General features: G+C 39.8%; 1 protein-coding gene across 1 annotated transcript in view; it reads right to left on the bottom strand.

Moving 5' to 3' along the window:
• The window catches only part of ABCA1 (ATP binding cassette subfamily A member 1), a 115988-nt gene that overhangs the window by 61804 nt on the left and 38955 nt on the right, over positions 1-15229 (bottom strand). Inside the window, exon 7 of the mRNA XM_065878535.1 lies at positions 9584-9760. Coding sequence (XP_065734607.1) covers positions 9584-9760 — 177 coding nt within the window. The remainder of the gene's footprint in view (positions 1-9583; positions 9761-15229) is intronic.

Here is a 15229-nt window from a genome sequence, read left to right on the forward strand (position 1 = left end):
TTTACCATTTGGCTTGGGGTTCTAGCTGTTCTTTTTTTTTTTTTTTCTTCCTTTTCTTCCTAGCCGTGCGGCTGGCAGGGTCTTGGTGCTCCAGCCGGGTGTCGGGCCTGAGCCTCCGAGGTGGGAGGGCTGAGTCCAGGACACTGGAACAGAGACCTCCCAGCTCCATGTAATATCAATCAATGAGCGCTCTCCCAGAGATCTCCATCTTAACACTAAGACCCAGCTCCACCCAATGGCCAGCAAACTCCAGTGCTAGACGCCCCATGCCAAACAACTAGAAAGACAGGAACACAACTCCACCCATTAGCAGAGAAGCTGCCTAAAGTCATACTAAGTTCACGGACACCCCAAAACACACCACCAAATGCGGCCCTGCCCACCATAAAGACAAGATCCAGCACCACCCACCAGAGCACAGGCACCAGTCCCCTCCACAAGCCACTGAACCAACCTCACCCACTGGAGGCAGACACCAAAAATAACAGGAACTATGAACCTGCAGCCTGCAAAAAAGAGACCCCAAACACAGTAAGTTAAACAAAATGAGAGGACAGAGAAATACACAACAGATGAAGGAGCAAGGTAAAAACCCACCAGACCAAACAAATGAAGAGGAAATAGGCAGTCTACCTGAAAAAGAATTCAGAGTAATGATAGTAAAGATGATCCAAAATCTTGGAAATAGAATGGAGAAAATACAAGAAACATTTAACAAGGACCTAGAAGAACTGAAGAGCAAACAAACAATGATAAAAAACACAATAAATGAAATTTTAAAATTCTCTAGAAGGAATCAATAGTAGAATAACTGAGACAGAAGAACAGATAAGTGACCTGGAAGATAAAATAGTGGAAATAACTGCCACAGAACAGAATAAAGAATGAAAGGAATTGAGGACAGTCTCAGAGACCTCTGAGACAACATTAAACACACCAACATTCGAATTATAGGGGTCCCAGAAGAAGAAGAGAAAAAAAGGACTGAGAAAATATTTGAAGAGATTATAGTTGAAAACTTCCCTAACATGGGAAAGGAAACAGTCAATCAAGCCCAGGAAGCACAAAGAGTCCCATACAGGATAAATCCAAGAGGAAACATGCCAAGACACATATTAATCAAACTATCAAAAATTAAATACAAAGAAAAAATATTAAAAGCAGCAAGGGAAAAGCAACAAATAACATATAAGGGAATCCCCATAAGGTTAACAGCTGATCTTTCAGCAGAAACTCTGCAAGCCAGAAGGGAGTGGCAGGACATATTTAAAGTGATGAAAGGGGAAAACCTACAACCAAGATTACTCTACACAGCAAGGATCTCATTCAGATTTGATGGAGAAATCAAAAGCTTTACAGACAAGCAAAAGCTAAGAATTCAGCACCACCAAACAAGCTTTACAACAAATGCTAAAGGAACTTCTCTAGGCAGGAAACACAAGGGAAGGAAAAGACCTACAAAAACAAATGCAAAACAATTAAGAAAACGGTAGTAGGAACATACATATCGATAATCACCTACCTTAAATGTAAATGGATTAAATGTTCCAAGCAAAAGACAAAGTCTGGCTGATTGGATACAAAAACAAGACCCATATATATGCTGTCTACAAGAGACCCACTTCAGACCTAGGGACACATACAGACTGAAAGTGAGGGGATGGAAAAAGATATTCCATGCAAATGGAAATCAAAAGAAAGCTGCAGTAGCAATTCTCAAATCAGACAAAATAGATTTTTAAAAGAAAGACTATTACAAAAGACAAAGAAGGACACTACATAATGATCAAGGGATCAATCCAAGAAGAAGATACAACAATTGTAAACATTTATGCACCCAACATAGGAGCACCTCAATACATAAGGCAAATGCTAACAGCCATAAAAGGGGAAATCAACACTAACACAATCATAGTAGGGGACTTTAACACCCCACTTTCACCAATGGACAGATCACCCAAAATGAAAATAAATAAGGAAACACAAGCTTTAAATGACACATGAGACCAGATAGACTTAACTGATATTTTTAGGACATTCCATCCAAAAACAACAGAATACACTTTCTTCTCAAGTGCACATGGAGCATTCTCCAGGATAGATCGTATCTTGGATTACAAAGCAAGCCTCGGTAAATTTAAGAAAATTGAAATCGTATCAAGTATCTTTTCTGACAACAACGCTATGAGACTAGATATCAATTACAGGAAAAAAACCGTAAAAAACACAAACACATGGAGGCTAAACAATATGCTACTAAATAACCAAGAGATTACTGAAGAAATCAAAAGGAAATCAAAAAATACCTAGAAATGAATGACAATGAAAACATGATGACCCAAAACCTATAGGATGCAGCAAAAGCGGTTCTAAGAGGGAATTTTATAGCAATACAATCCTACCTCAAGAAACAAGAAAAATCTCAAATAAACAACCTAACCTTACACCTAAAGCAATTAGAGAAAGAAGAACAAAAAAACCCAAAGTTAGCAGAAGGAAAGAAATCATAAAGATCAGATCAGCCACTATGGAGAACAGTATGCTGTTTCCTTCAAAAACTAAAAATAGAACTACCATATGACCCAGCAATCCCACTACAGGGCATATACCCTGAGAAAACCATAATTCAAAAAGAAATATGAACCACAACGTTCACTGTAGCACTATTTACAATAGCCAGGAAATGGAAGCAACCTAAGTGTCCATCAACAGAAGAATGGATAAAGAAGATGTGGCACATATATACAATGGAATATTAGCCATAAAAAGAAACAAAATTGAGTTATTTGTAGTGAGTCGGATGGACCTAGAGTCTGTCATACAGAGTGAAGTAAGTCAGAAAGAGAAAAACAAATACCGTATACTAACACATATATATGGAATCTGAAAAAAAAAATGGTTCTGATGAACCTAGGGGCAGTACAGGAATAAAGATGCAGACATAGAGAATGGACTTGAGGACAGGGGGAGGGGGAAGGGTAAGCTGGGATGAAGTGAGAGAGTAGCACTGACATATATATACTACCAAATGTAAAACAGATAGCTAGTGGGAAGCAGCCACATAGCACAGGGAGATCAGCTTGGGATAGCAAGGGGGGAGGGAGATGCAAGAGGGAGGGGATATGGGGATATATATATATACATATAGTTAATTCACTTTGTTATAGAGCAGAAACTAACAACACTGTAAAGTAATTATACTCCAATAAAGATGTTAAAAAAAAAAGACAGTAATTTTTTCATCTCATACCACTATACAAAATTAAATTCTTGGTATATTGAAAAGCTAAAACTAAAAATGAAAGTTTAAAAGATATAGAGGAGAAAATGTACTTATGAACCTAAGGTAGGGAAGGCCTTCTTAAAATACAGAAGTCCAAACCAAAAATGGGAACTAACGACTTCAACTTCTGAAAGTAAAAACTATGCGCAAAAAGATACCATCAGCAATGGGAAAAAACAAGCCAAAGACTGGAAGAAGAAATTTAAAAAAATTTTTTTAGAATAAAAATGGAATACCATGCAGCAGTTAAAACGAACCAGATGCCACATTTATCAACATTGATAAATCTCAAGAACATAACGTTGAGTGAAAAAGACAAGTTGCAAATCAACATGCACACCTATACAATATGAACACATGCAAACCAATACCCTACACTGTTATTAACAGAATGCAAATATATATATGGTTGCATAAAAATATGCCACTCCAGGATAACGGTTATCTTTGAGGAAAGAGGGGGATACACAGGTGACATAAACTGTATCTGTAGTGTTTTCTTTCTTGAAAAGAATCTAAAGCAGGCATAATAAAATGATGGATGTTGGTACATGAGTGTTCTTTATGTTATTTCTGTACCTTTTTATATATTTGAACTATTTCATAATTTTCTTTTTAATTCGATGAAAGATAAGAGAGAGAGGGAGGAGGAAAGGAGATTGGCAGGAATGAAGGAAGGGTAAGAATATAAGTTGGCTTGAGTACTTATCAGATCTGAAAGATGTCTAACTTCCTTGAACAAAATTAACCCCAGCCAATATGCCTTAAAATGAGGCCACACGATGAAGTCTGAGAACCATGGGCCTGCACCTACTGTTAACTGAGGTCTCCGGCTCATACTTACTTGACAAAGGCAGAAAAAACTTGCCAATAGTATTTCCAAAGAGTTCTGGTAAGCCATTCACAGTTTGGAATTCCTCCTACTATTTTTCTTAACCAAAAACATTCCCTTGGCTATGAATTCATACAGGTCCCCATTGACCACAGGGGGCAAGATTTTCTTGTATGAAGGCAAATGGAGAAAAAGAGGGAAAATAAAACCTTTGGTGAAGACTGTATGTTCTGTGTTAAGCTAACAGGAATTCATGTATTATTCAATATTTTTAGATCACAACTAGATACTGTGCTATCATCAAGGGAAGAATAGACAAATGAGTATTACTCAAAAGCTCCTACCCATTTCTGCAAAATGTGTTAATCACAACATTGAAACATTTCCTAAAAGCATGACAGTCTGGGGCACTGGCCTGAGAATGATCAAGTCTACTGTGCCATCTTTTCTGGGCCTAATAAATGACTTCATTATATTCTTTCTATCCTCACTAGGTTTTTCCTTCCACATGAATTTTATTTTTTTCTTTTTTAAATTGAGGTAACAATGGTTTATAATATTATATAAATTTCATATGTACAACATTATATTCCTACATTCTATAATACACATTATATTTCTATATATGCTGCAGCATTTGCCGCACCAAAAACTTAGTTTAACTAAGTTGTCATAGACTGAAACTTAAAATAAAAAATGCAATAACCTAGCAAAGTCAATTTGACTTTAATTTCTGAGCTGGTGTTTTATTTCAACTCAGTGTCCAGCACAGTTCCTGGCACATAATAACTAGGTGTCCAATAAATATGGAAGAAAAATGAAAAGCAAAGAGAAGAGCACATTAGGAGGGTGGGGGATGGACTGGTGTGAGTGCTGCTTCAAAGGTCATTCAAATTCAGATATACTCTGTTACATATTCACCTCATCAAGTCAAAGACCCTTCAAGACAAGGATAACTCTTCACTCCTCCTCCACCTGCTCCTTCGATCTTTGTGCAGTCCAGCTGTGAGCCCACTAGTCCTCTGGGCACCTCAGAGCACCACTCACCTTAACTCCTTTGCCCTATGAACTGAGTTCCGCCTCTGCAAGAATGTGTTACACACATCGGAAGACACAGGAACAGAACACTTTGCTCCATGGAGATAGAACTTCTCCTTTTTGAATGAAAGTATAAGTCAAGGCAGTCTAGCCACACGGTCGTGCAGTGTCTAAGATGTTAGCAAGATGGAGGTCAATCTGCATGCCTGTCCTTGCTAACTCGAATCAGACACCATTTTCCTCACCTCAAAAACCAGACACCGGGTTTCCCTGGTGGCGCAGTGGTTGAGAGTCCACCTGCCGATGCAGGGGACATGGATTCATGCCCCAGTCCAGGAAGATCCCACATGCCACGGAGCGGCTGGGCCCGTGATCCATGGCCACCGAGCCTGCGCTTCCGGAGCCTGTGCTCCACAACGGGAGAGGCCACAACGGTGAGAGGCCCGCGTACCGCAAAAAAACAAAACAAACAAAAAAAACCAGACACCATCTTCACATCACAGACAGGACTAGAGCCCAAGCCTACTTAACCACACAGACTTTCACTAGGGCTCACAGTGTCCCATAGGAGACAAGACTGTTGTCAGGCAGCTGCTGGAAGGGCAGCCCTCACTTTACAGAACCCAGAACTTAGGAAGAATTCCTCAAGTTTCCAGTCTCAGCCTTAAAGCTGGTTCTCAGTGCCCAATGGAATGAAAGCTCCACATGGACCTTGTCTGCGTTGTTCATGGCTGAACCTTCAGCGCCTTAGAACAGTACCTGGTACAAAGTAGACAGACAGTACATATGCATTGGTTCTGTTGATGAATGTCTCATGCCTTGTTCAGAGATGTTCTGCTTCCCAAAGTCATTGCTCTTTGGTTTGTGCAGTACAAACGTTAATGAGTAGTGTCTACTGTACTTTAGAATCACTCTCAGAATATGAGCAAAAAAGTACACAGGGCTGAAACGGGACTAATAAAAAAAAGCCAAGGGCACTGGAGAAACACTTCAAAGACAGAGTGAAATATTGTTCCAATATATGTTCCAATCCAAAGGCAGTTATGGCAGAGCGAATGCCCTCCCCAAAGCAGTCCACACCCTAATCTCTGGAACCTGTCAATCAGTTACTTCACCTGGTAAAAAGTACTTTACAGATGTAAAAAGTAATGAATGTTAAAATAGAGAGATTATCCTAGATTATCTGGATGGGTTCAGTCTAATCACATGAGCCCTTGAAAGCAAAAAAACTTTCAGGCTGGAAGCAGAGAGATGTAGCAGAAGGAAAAATCAGATTTAAAGCATGAGAGGGGCTCAAACCACTGTGGCTGGGGAGGGACAATATGAAAAGCACGAGAAGGAATGCTGGCAGCCTCTATGAGTAAAGACCAGCCCCCAGCTGACATCCAGGAAGAAAACAGGGACCTCAGTCCTACAACTTCAAGGAACTGAAATCAGCTACCAATCCGAATGAGCTCAGAAACAGATTCATGTTCAGAGCCTCCAAAAAGGAATACAGCCCTGTGAACACCTTGATATGCAAAATTCATACCTTCATTTTATGCAAGGTATAACCAAGGCATAAACAAATAATCTACAGGATAAGAAGCCTTGGCAATACCTAAGCAAAGAATGCAATTTTTCATTGAAATATTCTTCAGGATTACTTTGCTTGGTATGACTGATTTCTAACACTGAGTTATAAAAGAAAATTTCTACCTTACCAGCCACTGCTTTCAGCATATAATTTATATTACTCATATCAATTAAATTATTAACTTCTATTTATTGAGCATCTAATGTGTGCCAGGCCTTATGCCAGGCTCTTCATATACCTGAGCAATAGTCACAACCAAGGGTAAACTATGTTATCTGTAGGTAAAAGCCTCATTATCTGAGGCTTACAGAATCTAATGTATCCAAGGTCCCACAGCTGGTAAAATGCTGAGGCAGAATTTAAACCCAGATGCAGATGACCCCAGGCCTACACCCTTTCTACTCTGCCACACTTCCCCACTTCTGTCAAAATACTGAGGTCCAAGTGGTCATCAGGGAACTGAAGGAGACCCAGGAGAAAGTGTCAGAATACTTTGGCTGAAAAAGGGAGAAATAGCCACATCAAAAAAAAAAAAAAAGAAAGAAAGAAAGAGAGGAGAAATGTTTCAAAACATGTCTCTCCTCAACACCCACTTTTAGTACAGAAACACGTGCGGATAGAACAGTTTCTCTCCCCTCCCCCGCAATGCTGGTTGCTGCTCCTGTTGTATATCTTGGCACAATTAACTGCCCATGTGCAACGAGGTGTCACGGAACATCCATCTACCATCACCCATGTCAAAATTCCACCCAAGTGGCAGAAGCAAAAGGCTGCTTAATGTCAATCAAGTATCAACCCTAGTGCTCCAATTAAGGCACCGCTGTAAGAGTCACATTTCAAAATGTTTGGAAGTCACTTCATCCCAGAGGTATCCCCTAAAACATCTTTACACAGAGCCATCCTGGCCACTCATTATGCTCTAATTCGAGAGCCCCATTTTCTGATTTTAGGAAGATCTCACAGCAACAGCTGACAGGCAGGAGCAGAACCTGAGATGCTCCTATGCCCGAGAGATGGGCAGGAAGCATATGGCAGCTACCCTAATCAACACCCGCCGCGAACCAACTGGTCTACAAGGCACAAACACAGCACGACAGGATGGGCTGTGATGTAGCTGACAGTTTTGACAGTGCATTTCCATGTCCTCGATCACGCTAATTTTCCCAACTAGGGAGAGATTTTCAAGTTGAACCCTAAGCTGCTGATTGTCAGATTATGAAGGCTGTACTATCATTCTACTTAGAGCATAATTCAGACATTATATAATTAGAGGGATTTTACTGGGTTGTGCACACAATAGGTGTTTAATGAGTAAACAGAAGTGAAACAATGAATGGGCACCAGAATAAATTACTATGTCTTCTAAAAGCACCCATCTTTCCAAAGTCTTGAATCATCCCAGCTGAAAGGATGAACATTTCGATCTTGTTGTGAAATAAAGTAAAACAGCCAAAACAGTCCAAGGAAATGGTCTACCATTTGTAACAACCTTTGACCCTCTGTCTCGCGATGAAAAAAGTGCCAACAGGCTGCAAGTGTCTTCACAGATGAGCTTATCTGGTTATTTAAACCAGTTATCTGGGGCTGCAGACATCTCCATACAGAAACATATCTTACTAAAATTATACTCTAGAAATATTACCAGTGGAATCACAGAGCAATGAAAATAACTCAGTACATTTTCAACCACTGAAACAGAAAATACTATTTCTGGAATAAAACAAAAACAGATCTTAAGCATTAGGCCTAAGCCCTTCACACTGACGGGATTACCATCAACCCTGCCACAGAAGCATCCAAAAGTCACAGTCTGACTACGACCTTCACCTCAGGCAGAAGCTACAGCATCAGAGCGTCAAGCTGGACACAAGGACTCCCTGATGGTCAGTCAAGAGTGTAAAACCCTGGCATGTGTTTCTAAGGAATATTCTAGGGTATCATCCAGGTACAGGGTCCAGAAACAGAACCTTCTTAGTTCCCCAGGAGGGCTCATCTTTCTCTAGAGAAATCATGGTGTGCAAAGTCTCAGAGGATTCCAATTTCTTTCTATTATAATGAGGAACATCTCTTTCCAGGCACATCCTTCTTCCAGGGCTTTTTCCCTGGTTTTAAAAGAAACTACTGACATATCAGAGAGTTCTGTGGTGAGTAGGAAACCTGAACACTGAATGCTAAAGGATGTTGTTCAAGGGGCATTTCACCAGAGCTCCAGGGAAACCCAAAGAAAGACACCTGTTCTGGAACAAGACATAACACATAGACGACCAGAATGCTCAGACTCATCCCTATAGTTGGATGTATTCTCATGGACTGCTTCTCTGAACTAGTGATTCCCAGCTGATGGACTGGGCTTTCTTGGGATTATTTTTTTCTGTGAATGCAATTTTGTCATTGATTAAGCTAATTATTGAGTGTGCTCCCATCCAATTCCAGGGTTTTCCCACTGAGACATCTCAATGTCTCCTTTCTGATAGGCTTTTAAAAATGAATAGATATCCATCTTCCCATCAATGGTTTTGAGAATTTTTTTTAAAAATCTGTGGAGTTCCTTCTTCACATGAACCCTTTCAATGTTAAAAACCATAAAAAAGGAGGTTTTCTCTGATTGAAACAGGCACAAGGGACCTTAGACTTGGACTCAGAGCCACGCCCTACTTACTCTTCCCCCATTTACTCTTGGAGAAGTGGCCCAAAAGTTTGAAAGGACAGTTAGAATACCACTGAGCCAAATTATGTCTCCAACTCCCAGCCAGCACTATATTTCTACAAAAACAAAGTCACGTTGCCCAAGGAAAAATGTCACATTCCAAAAGTATTAGTGCTTGAAGCTTCTCCACACAGCAATCCTACTCACCAAGATCGGCTTCAGAATGTCCAGGTTGGAATGAAGTATTTGCTCTGCTGCATCCAGTTTCTCCTTTGGCAGGCTGCAAAGCATGGAGACTTCTTGGTCACCAAGTTGAATCAGCTCTCCTAATTTTGATCCATTGCACAGATTGGTCAAATGTAACTGGTAGCCTTGCAAAAATACCTGGAAGCATTTATGCAAAGAGAGAGAAGCAAAACTGGATTACAAAGATGGGAAGCAGAGTCCTTGAAGCCTTTTGGGGGACTTCACATCAATACAGCTTTGAAGAATGGACACTGCTGGACTCTATCCAGTGCACAGGGTCTCTACTGAACTTTAGGATGCGTCAAGGCATGATCCTACAGGACACTAAAACCGGAATGTGGCATTTGACTTATCACCTCCACACTCTTGTCCTTGTGAGGGGAAATCCTGAGTCCAACTCTTTTTCTCAAAAGTGGGACACGTGATTCACCCAGTAGGAATCTAGAGTCTGAACTCCTAAAACCACTTTTATTAAAGAAAATAGAAAATTCTCATTATTTTGGAATGCATGATATCTTAACCTGGGGTTGGGCTGAATTATGAAAAAAGGCATTTATACTATTTATTTGTAGATACAGATATTTAGCTGATGCAAAGAACTATGTTCAAACAATTTCAGAATGTGGAACTCTTCCTTTTACTTGTATCAGAGCACAGTACTAGAAAGTCAAGCCCCTTACCTCACTGATAGGCCAGTTCTAACTCTTTTTGGTTTTTTTAAAATCTTTATTTATTTATTTTCTTATTAGTCATCCATTTTATACACATCAGTGTATACATGTCAATCCCACTCTGCCAGTTCATCACACCACAACCACCACCCCATGCCGCTTTCCCCCCTTGGGGTCCATACGTTTGTTCTCTACTCTGTGTCTCAATCTCTGCTCTGCAAACCAATTCATCTGTACCATTTTCTAGGTTCCACATATACGCATTAATATATGATATTTGTTATTCTCTTTCTGACTTACTTCACTCTATATGACAGTCTCTAGATGCATCCACATCTCTACAAATGACCCAATTTCATTCCTTTTTATGGCTGAGTAATATTCCATTATATATATGTACCACATCTTCTTTATCCATTCGTCTGTCGATGGGCATTTAGGTTGCTTCCATGTCTTGGCTATTGTAAATAGTGCTGCAATGAACATTGTGGTACATACTCTTGTTGAATTATGGTTTTCTCAGGGTATATGCCCAGTAGTGGGATTGCTGGGTCATATGATAGTTCTATCCTTAGTTTTTTAAGGAACCTCCATACTGTTCTCCATAGTGGCTGTATCAATTGACATTCCCACCAACAGTGCAAGAGGGTTCCCTTTTCTCCACACCCTCCCAGCATTTGTTGTTTATAGATTTTCTGATGATGCCCATTCTAATTGGTGTGAGGTGATACATCACTGTATCTTTGATTTGCATTTCTCTAATAATTAGTGATGTTGAGCAGCTTTTCATATGCTTCTTATGTCTTCTTTGAAGAAATGTCTATTTAGGTCTCCTGCCCATTTTTGGATTGGGTTGTTTTTTTCATATTGAGCTGCATGAGCTGTTTATATATTTTGGAGATTAATCGTTTGTCCGATGATTCATTTGCAAAAATCTTCTCCCATTCTGAGGGCTGTCTTTTCCTCTTCTTTATGGTTTCCCTTACTATGCAAAAGCTTTTAAGTTTCATTAGATCCCATTTGTTTATTTTTCTTTTTATTTCCATTACTCTAGGAGGTGGATCGAAAAAGATCTTGCTGTGATTTATGACAAAGAGTGTTCTTCCTATGTTTTCCTCTAAGAGTTTTATAGTGTCTGGCCTTACATTTGGTCTCTAATCCATTTTGAGTTTATTTTTGTGTATGGTGTTAGGGAATGTTCTAATTTCATTCTTTTACATGTAGCTGTCCAGTTTTCCCAGCACCACTTTTTGAAGAGACTGTCTTTTCTGCATTGTATATCCTTGCCTCCTTTGTCATAGATTAGTTGACCATATGTGCATGGGTTTATCTCTGGGCTTTCTATCTTGTTCCATTGATCGATGTTTCTGTTTTTGTGCCAGTACCATATTGTCTTGATGACTGTAGCTTTATAGTATAGTCTGAAGTCAGGGAGTCTGATTCCTCCAGCTCCGTTTTTTCCCTTCAAGACTGCTTTGGTTATTCGGGGTCTTTTGTGTCTCCATACAAATTTTAAGATTTTCTGTTCTAGTTCCGTAAAAAATGCCATTGGTAATTTGATAGGGATTGCACTGAACCTGTAGATTGCTTTCGGTAGTATAATCATTTTCACAATATTGATTCTTCCGATCCAAGAACATGGTATATCTCTCCATCTGTTGGTATCATCTTTAATTTCTTTCATCAGTGTCTTATAGTTTTCTGCATACAGGTCTTTTGTCTCCCTAGGTAGATTTATTCCTAGGTATTTAATTCTTTTGGTTGCAATGGTAAATGGGAGTGTTTCCTTAGTTTCTCTTTCAGATTTTTCATCATTAGTGTATAAGAATGCAGATTTCTGTGCTTCTTTTTTTTTTTTTTTTTTTTTGGCAGTACGCGGGCCCCTCACTGTTGTGTCCTCTCCCGTTGTGGAGCACAGGCTCCAGACGCGCAGGCTCAGCGGCCATGGCTCATGGGCCTAGCCGCTCCGTAGCATGTGGGATCTTCCCAGACCGGGGCACGAACCCGTGTCCCCTGCATCGGCAGGCGGACTCTCAATCACTGCGCCACCAGGGAAGCCCCTCTGTGCATTCATTTTGTATCCTGCAACTTTACCAAATTCATTGATTAGCTCCAGCAGTTTTCTAGTGGCATTCTATGTATAGTATCATGTCATCTGCAAACAGGGACAGTTTTACTTCTTTTCCAGTTTGTATTCCTTTTATCTCTTTTTCTTCTCTGATTGCCATGGCTAGGACTTCCAAAAATAGGTTGAATAAAAGTAGTGAGAGTGGACATACTTGTCTCATTCCTGATCTTAGAGGAAAAGCTTTCTGTTTTTCACCATTGAGAATGATGTTTGCTGTGGGTTTGTCATATACGGCCTTTATTATGTTGAAGTAGGTTCCCTCTATGCCCACTTTCTGGAGAGTTTTTATCATAAATGGTGTTGAATTTTGTCAAAAGCTTTTTCTGCATCTATTGAGATGATCATATGGTTTTTATTCTTCAATTTGTTAATATGGTGTATCTCACTGATTGAGTATATTGAAGAATCCTTTCATCTCTGGGATAAATCCCACTTGATCATGGTGTATGATCCTTTTAATGTGTTGTTGGATTCTGTTTGCTAGAATTTTGTTGAGGATTTTTGCATCTATATTCATCAGTGGTATTGGTCTGTAATTTTCTTTTTTTGTAGTATCTTTGTCTGGTTTTGGTATCAGGGTGATGGCAGCCTCATAGAATGAGCTTCAGAGTTTTTCTTCCTCTGCAATTTTTTGGAAGAGCTTGAGAAGGATGGGTGTTAGCTCTTCTCTAAATGTTTGATAGAATTCACCTGTGAAGCCATCTGGTCCTGGACTTTTGTTCGCTGGAAGTTTTTTGGGGTTTTTGGGGGTTTTTTTTGTGAAACACGGGCCTCTCACTGTTCTGGCCTCTCCCGTTGTGGAGCACAGGCTCCGGACACAGAGGCTCAGCGGCCATGGCTCACGGGCCTAGCTGCTCCGCGGCATGTGGGATCTTCCCGGACCATCAGCAGGCGGACTCTCAACCACTGCGCAACCAGGGAAGCCCTCACTGGAAGATTTTTAATCACAGTTTCAATTTCATTACTTGTGATTGGTCTGTTCATATATTCTATTTCTTCTTGTTTCAGTCTTGGAAGATTATACCTTTCTAAGAATTTGTCCATTTTATTGGCATAGAGTTGCTTGTAGTAGTCTCTTAGGATGCTTTGTATTTCTGTGATGTCTGTTGTAACTTCTCCTTTTTCATTTCTAATTCTATTGATTTGAGTCCTCTCCCTCTTTTTCTTGAAGAGTCTGGCTAATGGTTCATCAATTTTGTTTATCTTCTCAAAGAACCAGCTTTTAGTTGTATTGATCTTTGTTATTGTTTTCTTTGTTTCTATTTCATTTATTTCTGCTCTGATCTTTACGATTTCATTGCTTCTACTAACTTTGGGTTTTGTTTGTTCTTCTTTCTCTAGTTCCTTTAGGTGTAAGGTTAGATTGTTTTGAAATTTTTCTTGTTTCTTTTTTTTTTTTTTTTTTTTTTTTGCTGTGCGCGGGCCTCTCACTGCTGTGGCCTCTCCCGCTGCGGAGCACAGGCTCCGGACGCACAAGCCCAGCGGGCATGGCTCACGGGCCCAGCCGCTCCGCGGCACGTGGGATCCTCCCGGACCGGGGCACGAACCCGTGTCCCCTGCATCGGCAGGCGGACTCTCAACCACTGCGCCACCAGGGAAGCCCTTCTTGTTTCTTGAGGTAGGTTTGTATAGCTATAAACTTCCCTCTTAGAACTGCTTTTGCTGCATCCCATAGGTTTTGGATCGTCGTGTTTTCATTGTCATTTGTCTCTAGGTATTTTTTGATTTCCTCTTTGATTTCTTTAGTGATCTCTTTGTTATTTAGTAACGTGTTTATCCTCCATGTGTTTGTGTCTTTTACGCTTTTTTTCCCTGTAATTCATTTCTAATCTCACAGCATTGTGGTCAGAAAAGATTCTTGATATGATTTCAATTTTCTTAAATTTACTGAGGCTTGATTTGTGACCGAAGATGTGATCTATCCTGGAGAATGTTCTGTGCACACTTGAGAAGAAAGTGTAATCTGCTGTTTTTGGATGGAATGTCCTATAAATATCAGTTAAATCTATCTGGTCTATTGTGTCATTTAAAGCTCGTGTTTCCTTATTAATTTTCTGTCTGGATGATCTGTCCATTGGTGTGAGGTGTTATTATTATCATATAACAATAACACTAGTATTGTGTTACTGTCAATTTCCTCTTTTATGGCTGTTAGCAGTTGCCTTATGTATTAAGGTGCTCCTGTGTTGGGTGCACATATATTTATAATTGTTCTATCTTCTTCTTGGATTGATCCCTTGATCATTTTTCAGTGTCCTTCCTTATCTCTTGTAACATTCTTTATTTTAAAGTGCATTTTATCTGATATCAGTATTGCTACTCCAGCTTTCTTCTGATTTCCATTTGCATGGAATATCTTTTTCCTTCCCCTCACTTTCAGTCTGTATGTGTCCCTAGGTCTAAAGTGGGTCTCTTGTAGACAGCATATATATGGGTCTTGTTTTTGTACCCATTCAGCAAGCCTGTGTCTTTTGGTTGGAGCATTTAATCCATTCATATTTAAGGGAATTATCGATATGTATGTTCCTATTACCATTTTCTTAATTTTGGGGGGTTTGTTTTTGTAGGTCCTTTTCTTCTCTTGTGTTTCCCACTTAGAGAAGTTCCTTTAGCATTTGCTGTAGAGCTGGTTTGGTGGTGCTGAATTCTCTTAGCTTTTGCTTGTCTGTAAAGCTTTTGATTTCTCCATCAAATCTGAATGAGATCCTTGCTGGGTAGAGTAATCTTGATTGTAGGTTCTTCCCTTTCATCAGTTTAAATATATCATGCCACTCCCTTCTGGCTTGTCGAGTTTCTGCTGAGAAATCA

The sequence above is a fragment of the Phocoena phocoena genome, chromosome 6 (genome assembly GCF_963924675.1).
Source record: "Phocoena phocoena chromosome 6, mPhoPho1.1, whole genome shotgun sequence".
In the NCBI taxonomy this organism is placed as follows: domain Eukaryota; kingdom Metazoa; phylum Chordata; class Mammalia; order Artiodactyla; family Phocoenidae; genus Phocoena; species Phocoena phocoena.